The sequence below is a fragment of the Cervus elaphus genome, chromosome 26, assembly GCF_910594005.1.
Source record: "Cervus elaphus chromosome 26, mCerEla1.1, whole genome shotgun sequence".
In the NCBI taxonomy this organism is placed as follows: Eukaryota; Metazoa; Chordata; class Mammalia; order Artiodactyla; family Cervidae; genus Cervus; species Cervus elaphus.
In genome coordinates, this window is record NC_057840.1 from 21,531,960 (window position 1) to 21,551,215 (window position 19,256).

A 19,256-nucleotide genomic window follows, 5' to 3' on the forward strand; every position below is an offset into this window, starting at 1 on the left:
GAACTGAAGAGGCCTGGGAGATGTTCTGAGCGAGGAAGGTAGGGAGTTTTTAGGGAAAGAATAGGGGACTTCTGGACTGTGGTCTACAATACTAAACAAGCCACTGGGCATGGGCAGGCCACAGCAAGAAAAGCCCCACAGTAATAGTCATAATAACCACCTTAGGCAGTTGCTAAGCATGTCACATGTGTGACTGTATTTTAATTGTCACAAAGCCCCATGGGCAGTTTGTCTAACTGAACTCACTGGACAGATGAGGTGACTAAGGGTAAGTCATTTCCAGGGTCACCCAGTTAAGGCATGAACCCAGCTCTGACTCCAATGCCCATTCTCTTAATGCTGACTCTACAAAATCATAAGATTCTAAAATACCTTAAGTAAAAGACTCTAAAGCCAGAGCTGAGTCCCAGATGCTCTTGAGTCACCCTGAGTGCGGAGTGGGGAGGGTGTGTGGGAAAGGTGACCGAGCGGTCAGCAGATGGACACCTTCCACCTCAGGCTCGCTCTAAGGCACATGCTCACTGAGAGGGCTTGTGGGCAGAACTGTCAGCTTACATTCCCTCTCACCAGTTGTCTCTTGCCAAGTGTGTATAGTTGAGTTCACAGAATTTAAATGTGCGCCTGATGAGACTCTGCTTCCTGCAACAAAAACCTACCCATGTGGAAGGGATGAAGCAATCATGGATTGAGCTTCTGGGCATGGCTCCAGCTTCTTTTGGTATATATTTTTTATTTTGTTCTCAGAAGCAAATCTGTGCAGTAGGTATTGTTCCCAGCACAGAATGCCTGATGAAACAAGTAAATTGCTGCATTGTCATGCTTTTAGAGAGTGGCTCAGCTGGGATCAGAATTGGCTTCCACCTAAGTGCAAAGTGCATCGACTTCCGCTGGAGTCCAAAGTCAGGGCCCATTTTATGACATCAAAACCCAGCTGCCGGGGAGGCTGCTGAGTGCCCCGGGGTCCTCCTTGTGAAATGCAGTGACTGTGGAGAAGGGAGGAAAAGAGGGGCTCCTCTTCACAGAGTTCTTCTTGACTCTAAGAATTGAGGGGGGAAAACTGGAGAGGCTGTGGCCAAGAAACCCTGATTATTGGGCTTCTTCTCTGGGCTAACTTTGAGGCACGTAAGGAACTTGCAAAAATCTACCCCCAGCCAGTGGAAGAACTCACAGGATGCTCACAATGAACACCGAGCCCCATGTCTATTTGATCAACAACTCATCCAACTTAGGAAAATCCCAAATCATGGTCATTTCTTTCCTGTGCCTTGAAATGCATCACTTGATCTTCCTAGAGCAGATTAACCTTCCTAGTTATGATCTGCAAAGCCTAATACTGAAAATCAAAACCACATCTAGTCCTGACCAGCTAAAGTCAGAGGAAAATAGGACACCAAAGATGACAGGGAAAGGTGTCCAGCACTGAAATTTTCCCCAAGAAATGAGTTAGGTGGCCAGCTAGCTCTCAGATAAGAAAGCATGTGGGCATGCTAATTGCTTCAGTTGTGTCCAACTGTTTGCAACCTTATGGACTATAGCCCCCCAGGCTCCTCTGTCTATGGGATTCTCTAGGCAAGAATATTGGAGTGGGTTGCCATGCCCTCCTCCAGGGATCTTCCCGACCCAGGGATGGAACCCGCGTCTCTTTGGTCTCTTGCATTGGCAGGGGTTCTTTACCAGTAGCACCACCTGGGAAGCCCCTAAGAAAGCATGGACTCCTCTCACATTGAAGATTTCAAAAACAGAGTCACCATCCTGCATTTAGGAAGGATCAAAAGAAGCCTGTCTTATGACAGAGAAAGTTGAGGGGTTTCTGAAAGAATGAACCCAGCCAGGCTTGCAACCACACATCCTTTGTACCCAGGAGCCTCCTACCCTCACCCCATGTAAGCAAAGAGCAGAGGATGAGGCTCTCCAATAAGAAATCTAGAGCTTATTTCATGATGTACCAAGCTTCAGCCCAAAGGACAACATAAAAATAAACTTACCATTTGATCCAGCTGAAAGAGCTGTGGAAAGAAAAGTAAACACAGCAAAATAAGCATGCATTTGGTTTGTTATTAAACTGAGAAATCAACAAAAAGTGAAGTGAATGCTGGAAATGGGATTGATGTCCTTTCCAAACATTCATTCTGCCCATCTCATCCCACATAGACACCAAAAATGCTAACAATAAGTGAATCACTTACTTTTTCCCTTTCTGAAATGAGTTATGGAAATTATTGCAAAAAGCCAATTTATATTTTTACAGTGCTATTTTATTATAACTGGAAATCTTCTCTTTCTTTTTTTTTGGCCGGGGTGGGGGGGGTGGGGCGTTAATTATTTGGAATGATAGTCTCTAAAAGGAAATTGGTGTTTTGGACAATCTAAAATTAAAAGAACATATTATCCGGATGGTTTGGAAGCTTAACAGTCCTCTAATAACTCTGTAGTCAATCAATGGTAATTTGGAATTTCAGTTTGAAAAAACTACCTTCTACCCCTTCTGTCCTTTAATCTTTGTATCAGCAATGCTAACATATAGATGCTGGTATACTAATCCCCTACTAGCCATGTGATGGAAGATCATTATGTGTGAGGCCCTAGTATTTGTGAATTTCCTGCTAACACAGCTTCAAGATGCCAGTTTTCGGTGGTACCTTTAAACAAATTAGCTCACCTCTGGAAAAATCTTCCATCTTAAAAGTTTAGCATTTAGAGACTCTGACCTACACCCCCTTTGATGCAACCACATACCTGAAAGCTTAGGTTGTGTCTTTTTCTTTTTGCTGGAAACTTTTAAGAACTCATCCATAAGCAAGTCGTTAGCACAGTCTCTCTTGTCAGGGTCTGGTTCGAAACACTTCAATATGAACGCCTTGGCCTCTGCTGACATGGACTCTGGGATCTCTGGGTGGACTTTAAACATCCCCACCTAAGACACAGGACAACATGGCTTCTGAATAACCATCTCATCCCATAACTCGGTCCCCTAATGAGACAAGCTCCTTCATCAAAAGCTACAAACGTGTGGCTTTTTTCAAAGTGAGACAGGACCTGTTTTCTGTAGGGTATGGAAAGTTTTCAGTGTTTTTGTAACTTTATCAATGACACAGGCACAGTAATTAGCTTAAGATAGTAGACAGCGCTGCTGCTGCTGCTAAGTCGCTTCAGTCGTGTCCGACTCTGTGCGACCCCATAGACGGCAGCCCACCAGGCTCCCCTGTCCCTGGGATTCTCCAGGCAAGAACACTGGAGTGGGCTGCCATTTCCTTCTCCAATGCATGAAAGTGAAAAGGGAAAGTGAAGTCGCTCAGTCGTCTCTGACTCTTTGTGGCCGCGTGGACTGCAGCCTACCAGGCTCTTCGTCCATGGGCCTCTCCAGGCAAGAGTACTGGAGTGAGGTGCCATTGCCTTCTCCAGTAGACTGCGCTATGAAATAATAATTCAGTCCTCAGAGCTTCGTGCTTGTTTTCTTTCATTTATGAGATCTCATCAAATCCTCCTAGCAACCCAGTGGCTTAAATATGATCCCAGTTACAGCAATGAGAAAAATGAGGCTCACAGGGGTGAGGTTACATGCATATGAAAGGGCAGAGCTGGGATTTTGAACCTTCATTTGTTTGGCTTAAAGACGGTATTGTTTCTCCTGTGCCGTGATTTGTGAATGTTTTTCCCTGTCTCAAATTGCCTACCTTAAAAGAGATATTTAAAAATACTTAAAATTAAACAAACAGTATTTTTATAACAATGAGAACGTTTTCCTCATTGCTGTCATTCTAATGTCTTTCAGCGATGTTTCATGTATTTAGTACAGAGAAAATTTCCTAAGGAAATGTTTTGTTATTAAATAGCTTATATTAACTTATTATATAGATAAGATACATTTGTACTAATTATAAAGCCTTTATTATGTATCAGACATTGTTTTAAGTGCTTTTCACATATTATCTCATTCACTCCTCAAAAACCTTCATTAGATAGGTACTATTTTTCTACCCATTTTATAGATGAGGAAACCAATGCACAAGAAGGTTAAGTAATTTACTCAAAGCCAGTAAATAGCTTGACTGTGTTGGAGCCTGGATTAAAATGTTGCAAGTCAGTGCCAGAGCATGCTATCTCCTCTAAAGCATGTTGCTTAATAATCCCGCACTGATGTGTAACAGAGGAACATTTCAGAGTGAAGTCCCAGAGATTGGTAAGAACTTGAAAGACTGGCCAAGAAGAGAAAGACATCCATTCATGCCCAGAAAGGCAGATCTCTGAGACACTCTCATTGTTTTTTTCAGGTGTGGTTACACTACTCATTTCTGTATCAGCAGCAGCCCATCAGCTCGTCTCCAAGCTTCAGGTAAACCAAGTTCGGTCCAAACATAGCAGGGACATGACATGGCCCCTCATAAGAGAGGCCATTCACAAATGGAGTAAGTGCTAGAAACATGGTCAGGGGCAGGGAAAGGAATAATAAATTACAATCAAAAGTCCGATGCCTCAGAGAATAGCAGAGATGGGAGCTTCACTTCCCGGGAGACAGGGCTTCAGTTTAATATTCCTCCGGCTCAGTGGAGTGGCAGGAGCGGACTGCAGGGATTCAGGGGCCGGTCACTGTCCGGGCCCCGGATGCTGACGCTGTGCCCCCCAGGTTCTCTCAGGGCTGTTTCCATTTCACATGCTCCCTATTTTGAGAGCTGGAGCTGCTTCCTTTCCCAGCCCCCAGAAGAGTTACTAATGGGCAGAGTAACAGGCTGGAAGAGTAGACAGATGTACTAAGGCTGATGTACTTAAAACAACTATACCCTTTTATCTATGGAAACTTCAAACTACAATGATAGAGGAGAAAAGGAAAACATGTCTTTAATACCTAAATGGATAAAAAGTGTTTTCATATGTCCCTCAGTGGAAGATTTTTCAGACTGTGTTTCCCAAAGGGCTTAAATCATCTTCTGTGGAGTGGCGTGTTACTTATACTGCATCGTGAAAAGGTGGTCAAAAGGCCTTACACTGAGTCTCACTTGGTAGCTGAGAAAACGAAATGTGGAGAGAGACCCTCCACGTGAGGCTGACTGAGGGGAGTGAAACTTTAACTTTAGATCTTACATTGTGCTAGCTCAGGCTCCTTTCCTTTTGCTTAAAAAAATATGACATACACACATGGAACTCCAAGAGCTGTAAAGAGATTTAACCACTGATTTTTAGGACATTTAAGATATGAAATATGACCTTGAACATAGCCGCTTGTGGTTCCCCCAGTTCATAAAAGGGTGGTTTTCCAGTGGCCATTTCAATGATCGTGCAGCCCAGAGACCAAATGTCTGCTGCCTTCCCATAGCCTCTTGGTCCTTTATCTATTATTTCTGGTGCCATATACTGGAGGGTACCTGGATAGAATTCAAACACAGTTAGAATTTAAAAAGAGAAAACAGATGCACTAACGATGGTTTCAAGTTATTTACATAAATAAGACAATTTAAAAGCATGATTCAGGTTTTAGTATCTCATCTTCTTTAAGTCCCAGTTTTCTCTGCTGCTAATAAAAGGGGAAATAGTAGTTGTCATAATGGATTTCACTAGTGATATAAATATATCTTACTAATATTATCTGTTTATGAATAGATACTTCCTCATTTCCTAGACAGTAGAGTGTAATTGAGGCATCATTTCCCTGGGACCTCTTCAAAACTTCTAATAGTCATTTGAGAATAACAGAAAATACATCAACACACATTTTCTGTGATCAGTTTTTCAAATACATGGAGATTCCCTTTACGTATACTTCCAATCTTTTGCAGGAAAAATCTGGGTCATTCATCCATTTCCTTAGTCTGTAATTTCTCAATTCCTGATTGAATGCTCAGTTCTTCTGTTTTCATGTTTATTTCTTAAACATGAAAACATGAAGATTTCTGAAAGCCATTGTTTAAAATAATGTAAATAATTTTGGTTGTACTTTACTCTGTTAATCTAACATACATGGCTTCTGCTATGAGCCTGTGGTCCACAGAATAACAGATTTAATGGGTTAAAGTCGAGTCATGAGCCATCTGTATAAACAAGTAACTGGAGTGAAGAAGAATAGAATGAAAAAGAGAGGAAATTTAAAAGGCTTCATGGAATCAAGGAGTTGAAAAGCGTGGTATGATGCAAAGAGCACCACATGGGGGCCGAGAACCCGTGGTTTTAGTTCCGGTCTCCTACTTCCCAAGTGGACACTAACTTGCAATTGTCTTATTGGCTACAACTAGAGGCCAAATTTATATATCTAGTTTGGAGTGATTTCTCAAAATCCGGCAATTAGTCAGGAGTACAAATAGGAACAGATAATTGCCATGTCCCCAGCTTCTGATATACTCATAAATGATGTAATCAGCAAACAGGATCCAAGATGCCATAATAAATTATTTCAAATACTGAAGCATTTGCCAAAAGAGCCACTTGAGCATTTTCTTATTCATAAACAATAAGAGACACTTTGATAAATACAAGGAACACTTTCTACGAATGCTCTGTGCTTAATTTATAGGTGAAAACTGCTACACAAATTTCCTCTAAACAGTTCCTACAAAACCCATGATTAAAGGCTAGAAACTGGCTGTAATTTTTTTTAAGTGAAAGTATATTATTTTTGTCAAGTTTTGTCATCTTACCAGGCTTATCTTTGAGATCTCATCATTACATGAGAATGGCTCATGCTCATGGTCACATACAACTTCACCTGTCTGTTCTCAGCTTAAACCAGTCATATTTTTGAAAGAAAGCATTTCACCTGGTGAAGGATAAGGTAACCATGCTCCTCAAATTGTTACCCTTAGTAGAAAACTGTTACAATTTCTCTTCATTGACAGTTTCCTCCAAAGTGGTCATTTTTTACAAAGTAAACAAAATCAAGTGATCATTGAGAAAATATGAGCTGAAGCCTACCACTCTTTTATTATCTGTGGATCTAAAATGGATTTAAAGGAAGAATTTAAGTTGTTCTAATATCTCAGCAGGAATGACAACTGACCAAAAATATAATGAATTTTAAAAATTGGATAATTCAAGTAATATCTTAACAATAAATTAGTGTTTTGATTCATTAGATAATACTTCAAAGAGTGATATTTGATGACTGTGTTTAATTATCCCCCACAGATCAAGTACCAAAATGGCACGTTTAACCATGTGTTCATATCTGCTCTATTTACTCCACAAGCACATGATACAGTATTTTATATAAAGAGATTTACAGAGCTGGATAGTGAAGATCAAACCAGTGTGAACATTAACCCAAAGAGAACAAGTGAGAGTATTAACTCTAAAACCCATACCTCAAATACCTTCATTAGAATAAACAAATTACTTTATTATTTTTTATTTTTTTTACAAAACCAGAATATTTATATTACAGAAAAAAAAAAAAAGTTAAAATGCACAAGATACGTCATTCGCACACAGCTAGTGCAGTTGGCATCCTGGAGAAAGTGGGACCCAAGGTACAGTCACCCAAGGCAGCAAATAAATAAAATTGAGTTGGCCCAGAATGGGGTGAGAGTGAGCTTAGAAGCAGCAAGTCTGCAGCTGTTTCCTCAATCACCCCTTTATCTGTCATCATAATCCATTACTTGGGACAGTTCTTAGCATTCTGTCCCAAGAGGGGGTTATGAGAAGAGAAGAGGAAAACCCTGCTACCCCCCTGAGATGTTTCCTCCCATGGAATGTAGTGGCTTGTTGGTTGGGTCCATCAATCTGTTCTTCTTAATCTTCACACTCTGATATGGGAAATATTATTCCATGTTCTTCTTTAAGAGCAAAACAACTTCCGTACCCAGGCCACTTTCAAAAGCTGGAGATTCTGGGGGTGGAGACTCATATAAAGCATGCAGGGAGGGTTAACCCCCAAAGCCCTCACATGCATTTGGAAAGAGCTAACTGGAGTTTCTTTGCCTCACCCCTTCTTCCCACCAAGAGGGAAGAGGGGGTGATGCAGTGGGCTCCAGCCTCAGATATATGGCAGTGCCAGCTGCCCCCTGCCCACCCTGTCCCCACTTTCTCCACTCTGCCGATTGATGCCTGCTCCTCAAAGCTTTCTGATCACAAAAGGATAGCCCCCACCCACTGTGGCTCAATTCTGGGCCTCTGGGAGCAGGGCAGAGCTATGGATCTCTTCCTCCTCCTCCGGAAAGTAGGCTGGCTTTCCTGGGGGCTGGGAGCTTGCTGGGCCTTCAGCGGGCACGAGGCTACCATATGGTTGATGCTGGCACGAAGTGGCATTTCTTGGGCTGGGGTGGCATTTGCATTCCTTGGCATGATGGTCTAGACCGCCACAGTTGTAGCACCTGTCTCCCTTTGATCTGCGTTTCTGCATATTCTTCCCTTTGGGCCGCCTTTCACTCCCAATACAGAACACCCCACCAGGGCCGGTGACTCGGATAGATTCCAGGCCCTTGGCGGACTTCTTAAAGGTGAGCTCCACGGCCTCACCCTCCTTCAGGCCCCGGAAGCCCTCCATGTGCAGCTTACTCTGGCGCACAAAGACATCCGCCGGGGGGTCGAGCGGGACCCCTGCGCGGGCGGTCATGGACCGGAAGCCGAACCCCATGCGCACGTTGAACCACTCACAGAGCCGGCACCAGGCAGCAGCTGCGGCTCCTCCGCCGCGCGGGCCGCGTCCTCCGGCGCCTCCTCCGGCGCCTTGGCGCAGCCACCTGGGAACTGCTGGTTTGACACCGAGCCCATGGTAGTCGGCTGAGCCCGCGGCCCCGGGTCCCTGCTTGGGCGGCTGCTGGCCTCAGAGAAGTCCGGAGGCCAACAAATTACTTTAAAATCACCTATTTTAGAATATCTTTACCACTACAACCACCTGGGGAGTACAAGAGTAGCTAAAAGCTTAAACCTTGGTGTCACATCACATTCACCCATGCATTTAGTTGGCGAAGGAAATTGCAACCCACTCCAGTGTTCTTGCCTGGAGAATCCCAGGGACCGGGGAGCCTGGTGGGCTGCCGTCTATGGGGTCGCACAGAGTTGGACACGACTGAAGTGACTTAGCAGCAGCAGCAGCATGCATTTAGTGGCTTAATACTGCCCGAAGGGCTTCCCAGGTGGCTCAGTGGTAAAGAATCCTCCTGCCAGTGCAGGAGACGCAGGTTTGATCCCTGGGTTGGGAAGAGCCCCTGGAGAAGGAAATGGCAACCCACTCCAGTACCCTTGCCTGGAGAATTCCATGGACAGAGGAGCCTAGCAGGCTGCAGTCCATGCGGTCACAAAGAGCGGGAAAAGATGGAGCATCTGAGCACAGCACGGTTCTATGGGCCAGGCACTGAGAATGAAGGAGTGGCCAAAATAGACAGAAATCCCAGGGCTTGTGCAGCTTACATTGTTGCGGTGGAAGACAGACAACAAACTATAGTAAAACACGTAAGTACATGACAGAGTATGTTAGAAAGTGATGTGTTAAGGATAAAATAAGAAAAAGGCAGGAGAAGGGGATCAGAAGTGTCTGGGGAGGGCTGCCATGTAAACAGGGCAATCACAGGCCTCACTGGCATGACCTGTGAGTTAAGATTTGAAGAACGTGAGGGACTTCGCCATGCAGATAGCCGGGAGAAGAGTGCCATGGAAGGAAAAGGGTGTGCAAATACCCTGCAGCAGGATCCCGCCTGGCGGAATGAAGGAAGTGCAAGAAGGCCTGTGCAAGGTGGGAAGGGTAACAGACTAAAAGGTAACAGACTCTGAGAAGGTCTGAGCTTTGTCCATCATTGTAAGGACTGTGGTGTTTGTTGACTCCAAAAACAGAAAGCCATCGAAGTCTCTGAGTGATAGGGCTCGATTTATGTCTATACGGGATTGCTCTGGCTGTCGAGTTGAGGGGAGACAGTAGTGGAAGCAGGAAAAAAGGCTATTGAGATCATTATTGTGAGAGGCGAGGGCAGGAGCCAGGGAGACGGAGAGGAACCGGTCCAGATTTGGACACGTTTTGAAGACAGAGTTGATAGGTTTCCTTGGCTGACTGAGCTGAGTGTGAGAAAAGAGAGGCGCAGTGGATAACTCTAAGGCTGGAGTGCCCAAACGAGACAGAGGAGAGTGTGGGTGGAACAGGTTTGGGGAAAAGCTAATTCATTCCATTTGGCGTGTTAAGTCTAGTTGAATTGCAGCTCTTTGACTTACTAGCTTTGCGACCTCAGGCAAACTATTTAACCTCTTTGAACCTTAATTTTCTCACCATAAACTGGGGTAATAATATGTAAGGATTAAGGCTCAATATATGAATTTCGATGCAATAACATGTAAAGCACTTAACACAATCTGGATGCAGTAAGCGCTCCATAAAGAACAGTTGGGGCTGCCTGCCCTCTCATCAAATCACGAAGAAGTCACACAGGCCACTGTCTTTTGACTCAGCTCATCAGAGGCTGCCTGCACCCATGACGTGACCAGCGCTGAGTTAGCGCCGGGAGGCCCGCACGCCCCAGGTCCCCACGATCAGTGCTGGGGACAGACCCACGCGTGTGTCACGTATGGCACACCACGTGAGGCCAGTGTGAGAAGTCCAAGCAAAGGGCTCCTGGAGGACTGCTTGACTACAGCTTCTCTGGGGATTAAAGAAAATGTTTAAGATAAGCAGCAGATATTAAAGTGACATCTTCCCCAGATCAAGTGTCTGAAAGTCAGGATTTTCCTCACAGAAGTTCCTGAGACTTGGCAGTATTTAAAGGGTCTCCTGCCAAATGGAGGGAGTATGAGGAAAAGAAATATAAATATATTTAAAGTTACTAGAAGGCTGGAATTCATTTTGTTTAAAAAATGCATTCTAAATGGGTTTGATTGTGTCCCGAAATCCCCACTGCCGTGAGAGCAGGAATTGGATCAGAGACTTTGCTGATTGAATGTTCTGAGACTTCAGACTATCTCTTTCTCTGCCTTTCCCCTTTCCAAGCTGCCACTAGAGACACTTCAGGAAGGTGGAGAGAAAGATGGACTGGAGCAAGAAGCTCAAAGCAAAGCTCAAAGGGTGGATTAAAAATCAGTTCTATCATTTATAAACTCTTGTGACTTTCAGCTGTGATGTCCCTTCTCTCTCTCTCAATTTCTTCATTTGCAAAATGGAAGTACTGCCATCATGTCACAGAAATCAGAAATGAGGGCATTTGGACAATCTTGTTTTATATTAGACCAAAGATTATCCATTACAGTATCTTTTTTTTTTTTTCTAAATCTCTCTCTCTCTGATGATAATAAGAATTTAATTTTTACTATTATTATTTTTTGCTGCACTGCAAGACTTGTGGGATTTTAGTTCCCTGACCAGAGATTGAACCCGAGCCGAGGCAGTGAGAGCAGAGTCTTACCTGCTGGACCACCAGCGTGCACGTGCTGTGACTTTAGTCATGCAACCACATGGACCGAAACCTGCCAGGCTTCTCTGTCCACAGGATTCTCCAGCAAGAATACTGGAGTGGGTGGCCATGCCCTCCTCCAGGGGATCTTCCTGACCCAGGGATTGAACCCACTTTAAGTGGGTTTTAAGTATTAAGCAGGCTCCTGCATTACAGGTGGATTCTTTACCACCAGGGACCACCAGGGAAGTCACAATAACAGGAACTTAACACTTCATGAGAATCAGCAGAGTGGATGATGAAAACTTGGAGGGGAGAGCAGGGCTGGACTTCCAGATGTCCTCCCTATAACTGTTGGGCGGTCATTAATCTCTCCAAGCCTTGGTTTCCTCTTGGCTACTGTTACCTTTTTGGAAGTCACGTTGTCTCCACCCTCTCAGGATTTTGGTCCAGAGGGAGCTTAGTAGCTGCATTGCCTAATTTCTCAGCAAAGCTTTCTCTCCACCCTACTTCTGAGTTAGTGAGTCACTTCCTTTTTTTGAATTGAAATCTTAGTTATTTAGGTTGTGAGTAGGGGAATAGACCACAGGCAGTAAACAGATTAGGAAAGAAAGAACTCGTAGTCCAAATGGGAAGTGATTAAAGTATGAGTAAGAATCACTGAGAGGCTGGGCTAAAGAAATGTTAAAAAAAGAAATGTTGTCAGGATTATAGTGGTTGTAGACCAACCAGGAGAGAAGTAATGACATGAAAAGAAAAACAAATATCAAATTGAGAGTTAAAAAAATATATATCTTCAGCAGTATTAAGCAGGAGACTGAGTGAGTTATATAAATACAAGGTAAGAAATGGTCAGATGAAATTCTGTATAGCATTTTTCAGTGAGCATCAAAAGATATCAATATGAATGTTGGTAAGAACCCAGACTAAATTTCTCTCTCACATCATGCTCAAACACAGCAATTATTTCTTTAATTACATAAGATCTGTATCATCACTGCAAAAACATACCAGTAAAAGTTTCAGTACATGGATTGATGCCAGCAAGCCTCTTTGATGTTCCGAAATCAGAAATCTTGAGAACACCACTATAGGTATTAATCAACACATTGTCACCCTAGAGAAGAAGGAACTTCAATCAGAAATGTTATCTTTCTCCCAATACTGTTTGTTATTGGCTTGAAAATCTAATAAGAAAAAGTGTCCTTACAGCAAAAAGGATACTATTTCTATATTCTTCCTTAACAGTAACATCAGTAGTGAGTTATTGACACCATTTTTGTTTACATACTATCAGTTCACAATCTGCTACTCAGGTCACAAGATGAAACAAGGTTTATAGATAGTAGGGCTATTTGTGTTTGATATGAGTATGATTAGTTAAATTATGATATTAATACCTTCCTAGTACTTGACTTATTCTATGTTGTTTTACTTCTTTTCCTAGAATATTTAGGGGCAGCACAAATAAATGGACATTCGTGTTAGTTTTAGGGTAGTAATATTAACTTGCTTTCAATAGTCCAATTTTGTTATAAATTTATTAGTTCTAAATTTTCCCTTTTTAAGGAGAATTTAACAGATTATCTAATTTCAGTTCAACCCAGGAGTATATGATAAGTGTGAGAAGTGGGGATTTTACTTTTTTCCTTCTAACTATTCATCCATTAATTGAACAAGTATTTATTGAGTAGCTACTACGGGCAAGGATACAAAGATTAACCAGCCTTCAAGCCTCTTGGGAGCAGAGACCATATCCTTGTTAACTTTGCTCTGTTGAGCTTCCAGCCCCATGGCGCACCTCAAACAGTACCAGCCATGAAGTGGAAACTCAATCTTTGTTGGCTGAACATGATTAAGGAGTTTATTCCTTGAGTAAAAGCGATAAGACAGGACTATCAATAACTGACTCAGGGCAGAGTGATATGTATCTGCTGTTTCTATGCTTTATTTATCATTCCAAATTAGTTCTCATAAGAAAAACAATTTTTACAAATAAAACAATTACCCATCAAAGACCTTACAAGAATGAATCCTAGTGCAACCTACCTTTATATCCCGGTGAACTATTTGATTGTCATGGAGGTATTTTAATCCTTCCAGTATTTGCTTTGTATAGAAGCCAATTGTTTGCTCATTGTCCTTCAGTGGGCCCCATTTGGAACGAAGGAGAGCAGAAAGACTTCCTGTAAGTAGGGAGAAACAGTGGATAAAATCTTATTTGAATGAATTCTTTAAAACATGTTAGTATTACAACATTAAGCTAACATTTATTGGTTATTAACAGTGGCCCAGGTAATATACTAGACAGAGTACTTGGGTTCAAATATAAATAGGAAAGTCCCTGCTCTGTTGATGGTCTTTATCAAATACGGTTGAAAAGACCACACGGGGCTTCCCAGGTGGCTCAGTGGGTAAAGAATCTGACTTCAGTGCAGGAAATGCAGGTTTGATCCCTGGGTTGGGAAGATCCCCTGGAGAAGGGAATGGCAACTGATACCAGTATTCTTGCCTAGAGAATCCCATGGACAGAGGGGGCTGGCAGGCTATGTAGTCCTTAGAGTGGCAGAGTTGGACACGACGGAAGCAACTTAGCACACACACACAAAAGACCACTCAGTTTGTAAACCTTAATTCAAGACATAATGATTGATACAAGAACAGCTCTGATATTTATTTATTATCTCCCGATAAACTGGAGGGGCTTTCCTGATAACTCAGTTGGTAAAGAATCTATCTGGGTTTGATCCCTGGGTTGAGATGATCTCCTGGAGAAGGGAAAGGCTACCCATTCCAGTATTCTCTCCTAGAGAATTCCATAGACTCTGTAGTCCATGGGATCACAAACAGTCAGACATGACTGAGCAGCTTTCACTTTCACTAAACTGTAATGTAATGACATATGTCAAAATTTTATTTACATTTACACAAATTAAGACCTGTAAACTAGTAAATTCCATTCAGTTTTACTCTTCAAGACCCTAGAAACATACTTTTTTAAAAAGTTAGTTTTTTTTCCCGAGGTTTTCCTAAACTTTATTTATTATTTTTATTGAGGTATAGTTGATGTACAGTATTATATGTTTCAGGTATATAACATCTGAAGTTTTTAAAGGTTATTTTCCATTTATAGTTATGAGCAAACATTGGCTATGATCCCTGGGTTGTGCAATATATCCTTGTAGCTTCTTAATTTTATATATAGTAGAAACCTATACTTTTTTAAGAAAGAAAACCATCTCTTACCTCCTGGGACCTGCTCCATGAAGATTTTAATGAAACCATTTTCACTGAAAGAGCCCAGATACTGGACAATATTTTTGTGCTTCAGATGCTTATGCAAGGCTATTTCTTCATGCAGGGGCTGGGAGTATCTGAAAGACATGCAAATGTCAATGAGCTAATTATATCAGACGTTCTTGTATAAATTTAAGCAATACAAATGGGAAATTCCAGCTAAATGAATTCACCCATATATGAAATAAAATATGACCATCTAAGGTCTTTATTTCTCATCACATAAATTCTGTGAAGCTGGGGCCCTGGTAGGGTTTGAGGGGAACTGTGTCAGATACTAGTCTAGGTCTTTGTATATATTAGCTCATTTCGCACAACAACTCCATGAGAAGGTATTACTAAGATGCCCATGTTACAGATAAGGAAATTGATTCACAGAACTAACCTATCCAAGATTTCCAAGCTAGTGAGTAACAGAACTAAGATCTACCCAAGAGAACGGAAATCACCCACACAGCTCACTGTTACATTCATATAACCTTCTATTCCATTAGCTTCGTAAGTTTATTATTTCAGGAGATTCTTTCCCAGGAAGACAAAATTGCAAATAATTTTAATATTCATTCCAGAACTTACTGAAAAGAACAACTCTTCAGTAAAAAAATATAAAACCATTTATATGCCAAGTCTCCTTGATTCTATTCTATCCAGTTCTACTCTATCATAATTACTTTTTACTCACTCCTAGCTGAGCCTCCATATTGAAAGACCCCCTGACAACCTATTAAATATCAATCATAAATGTTTAAACATAAGATCATGAAGAAATAAATATACAACACACACTTCTTATGTAACCAAAGGATAGCTCAAAAGTTACAATAATAGAATTCATCCTAGCTGAGAATAAGGACTCTTCTCTAATGTGGAAACGATTAGTAACACCTAGCAATTCTCGCTAAATGTAAGTGAAAGTGTAAGTACCGCACACTGAATAAGCATGGAATTATAATTTGTTCAGGTCAATAAGCAATGCTTGTCTGTGGGAATTACAAGAAAATCCCATTTCTTCTCAATTACCTGTGACAACAGAAAGAAAAATGGTATAGATATTCAAAGATACTTAAATATGCACTTAGCCTTGAAAAATTAATATATCATACATGTCTCCAGAGCACCCCTCCTGAGTCAAATTCCCTCTACAACCATCCAAAGCAGTGAAGTTCCCAACCTTGGCTGGCCATTCTGCATCTCCTGGAAGGATTTTTTAAAATATCAATGTCTATGACCTACCCCAGAATTTTGGGGGTTATGGCCTGAGCATCAGTATTTTTTAAAAGTTCCCCAGGTTCCTCTAACACACAGCTGGGTAGAAATACCTGACCTAGGAAAATAGTTGACGAATGGGTAGAATGTTAGCAGAAGCCAACTCGAGATGTACAACTAGTTGGGACAAATTATGAGAGGGTCCTTAGAATCCAGCAGCTTGCTTTTATGACTAGTCTGATGCTCTAACGAAGTGTTTTTAGAGTGTAAGGGAACCATGGAAGGAGCTGCTTTTGTTGCTGTGATCCTTCACTACAGATGGCAGTGTTTAGTGTATGCTGGATTATGCATTATTCACAACCATCCTACCATCTGAGCAATTATCCTTTGTAACTGCTACCTTTTTAAAAGCCACCCTAAAACTCTCCAGGTCACAAAGGTGGAAATACTTTCTGTGTTGTATCTCACAATAACATGATAGACTTCACCTTAATCTTCTCTTAGAGGTAACAAAAAGATGCCCCACAGCAGCTGTTCAAGAGAAGAGCTTGTCATGTAAGTGTTTTCAAACAAACCACATTATGGCAAACGGATCTTCGCTGGTGTTGGTGTACTCTGTGTATACACAGTGGCAGCTGAATAAACTTAAGCTACAAAGACAGTTTTCAAAGTGGTTTTCTTCCAAGTGACTAGTTAAATTTATCTGGTGGTGGGGAGGAAGGTGATGTTGCTAAAGACAATCCTTTAAAATTTTATATAGCTTAAAAATCCACTCTATCAATGTATAATACTTAAGAACCTATAGGAATATTTGATGAAATTTTTAATATAACACACACATGCACACACACACACACACACATATCTATTCCCTTATGTATCTAGTGAATAGTTTCTATCACCATCCCAGAAGAATTCATACTTATGTCTCATGAGTTAACCAAGGAGAAATTGCAAAAATACCATAGAAAACCTAAAACTGAATTTACTGTCTACCTGCCTAATATCTGTTCCTCCCTCTTTCTGTGATTTTGTTTAGAGAAACAACTAGCCAACTTAAAAACTACTGAGTTTCTAACCTCCTTTGTAGTCAGAAGTGGTCACTTTTGGCCAATGAAACAAGAGGCGAAAATAGGCTGGACATTTCTGAGAAAGTTCATTTTCCTTTTCCCTCTCCCTGTCTGGAATGCAGAGAAGGCAGAGTGACCACCCGTCAGAAAGTCATGTACCAAGGACGGAGACTAAGGAGGGCAAGGCAGAAAGAGAACTGAGGCCTGGGACAGGCCTGACTCCCCCTGGTTACAGGGGAAAGAAGGGTGTCTTTTTGAGCTTGTGGTAATCAGAGAAGGCATCTCTGAGGGCTTGAGAACTGAACTGGGACCTAGTTGATGACAACGAGGCAATCCCGCCAATATGTGGTGTTGGTGGGCCTGATGAAAACAGGTCAGCGTGGCTGCCGCTGGAGAGGCGAGGCCACAGAGGCAGGCGGGTGTCTGTGTTAAGGTTCCCGGGTTTTGTGTTGTAAGAACTCATAGTCATAGTTGTAAGAACTACATAGTTTTAAGTAGTAATGACATGATGTGATTTCAACTTGAGAAAGAGCTCTGTGCAGTCTCTGAGGAAGGGATTTCTCTAACAGTCTTTGCGAGGATCAAAGGCTCACAAGAGTACGGGACGGCCCTACGTCTGTCTCTCCAATGTTGGGGGACAGCGGTTTTGCCCTGTGACATCACTTTTCTGATGGCTCCAAGAAGAGTCGTTGATTTCTCAGTTGGTCCAACTTTCCACCTGCAGTTTAGGATGGGGTGCTGACTTCCAATGTCCTTAACACACCGGACTGGAAACTGGAACTTCTGGTTCAAACCATTTTAGCTGGTGCTTATTCCCCATGTATCCATATAATAAACCAATCATGATGAAACATAACCTGAGCCCAACACACACAGGGCCATTCCCTTTGCTACTCTTTGAAAGTCCCAGTTGCCATGGAGATGTCATGCTTCCCCAACAGTCTTGGGCTTGAATCACTGAGTGAGTTGCAGCAGCTAAACCTCAGAGGGAGCTAATTAAAGCCATGGAGTTTTCAGACAGAGTTTCATTAATTAGAATATCACCAAAATATTTTGTAAATGCTATTAACAACTGAAATACCTTAGAAAGCAGCTTTGATTAGTCACAATTACTGTACCTGCTGTCTCTCTCTGGGATTTCCTTAATGGCGATTCTGACTTGGTTGCTCAGATCGCGACCTGCATAAACTATCCCATAAGTGCCTTTTCCTAAAACGACTCTGTCACCATTTTCGTCGTATTCATAGTCATACTACAGAAGGACAAAGGGGGAGAGAAGATTGAAACATTAGCTACAGTCCACATTTTAAACATCAACTTTTTCCAAGAGCATTTTTCCTTATTTTATCAAATGGTTTTAACAAGGGAAACAATAAGATGAGGTTCTAATGAACAGTTTCAAGAACCAAAGAATAAATTTAACACAGAGCATCGTGTGTTCATGTTTTCCCAGCTGTGACAAACGCTGGGCTGGGGTGGGGGTGCAGAGAGGGACTATGTATTAAAATCCATAAAAGCGCTTCTCCAAAAGCCCACTTGGATTCTTTACCCACTGAATCCTGTTTTTCATTGATTCTGAAGATGAGTATGATTAGCATCAATGTCTCTCAATAGCTATTACACTGAATTAACTGTTCTTTTGTTTTTCAGCTTTTGGTACCATCAAAGCATTTCTCACTCTGCCAGGAGAAGAAAATCACTGAACGGCTTTGAGTAAGAAGAAACTTTGAGGTCTTACTAGCTGACAATAATAAGCAAGGATTATTTGTACTTTACCCCTGTTCCCAGTTCCCCAAGACTAAAAAACATTTTAAAAATGAAAAATGGGGACTTCTCTGGAAGTTTGGTGGTTAGAACCCTATGCTTCCACTGCAGGGGCCACGGGTTCTATGTCTGGTCTGGGAACTAAGATCCCACATGCCTCGTGGCATGACTAAAAAAAAATAGAATAAATGTAAAATTTTAAAAATTTTTAAAAATTAAAAAAAAATTTAAAAAGGAAAAACTTCAAAATGAAGGAAAAGCTTCATTTTTGATGCAAAAAAGGAAATATCTACAGCCCTAAACCCAAAGTGGCAAGCATGTCAGTCGAATACGGAAAACAGCATCAAATCAATGAAAGGGGGTATAGTGGCTTTTAGAACTTCCCAGGTGGCTCAGTGGAAAAGAATCTGCCTGCCACGCAGAAGACACGGGTTCGATCCCTGGGTCAGAAAGATCCCCTGGAGAAGGAAACGTCAACCCACTCCAGTATTCTTGCCTGGAGAACCCCATGGACAGAGAAGCCCGGCAGGCTACAGTCCACAGGTCACAAAGGAGTGGGAAAGAGCTTAGCTGCTAAACAACAGCAACATGTGACATGTGGCAGACATCGTCTAAGACCTGG

The 19,256-nt window shown here is 41.9% G+C and overlaps 1 protein-coding gene and 1 pseudogene across 1 annotated transcript in view; both read right to left on the reverse strand.

The window, feature by feature from the left end:
- Positions 1 to 19,256, reverse strand: part of MAP3K5 (mitogen-activated protein kinase kinase kinase 5) — a 213,345-nt gene that overhangs the window by 35,041 nt on the left and 159,048 nt on the right. Inside the window, exons 15-21 of the mRNA XM_043888113.1 lie at positions 17,989 to 18,122; positions 14,544 to 14,671; positions 13,347 to 13,483; positions 12,309 to 12,414; positions 5,203 to 5,360; positions 2,737 to 2,914; positions 1,986 to 2,006 (exon numbers count right to left, since the gene is read on the reverse strand). Coding sequence (XP_043744048.1) covers positions 1,986 to 2,006; positions 2,737 to 2,914; positions 5,203 to 5,360; positions 12,309 to 12,414; positions 13,347 to 13,483; positions 14,544 to 14,671; positions 17,989 to 18,122 — 862 coding nt within the window. The remainder of the gene's footprint in view (positions 1 to 1,985; positions 2,007 to 2,736; positions 2,915 to 5,202; positions 5,361 to 12,308; positions 12,415 to 13,346; positions 13,484 to 14,543; positions 14,672 to 17,988; positions 18,123 to 19,256) is intronic.
- On the reverse strand, positions 8,084 to 8,697 carry LOC122684169 (annotated as a pseudogene).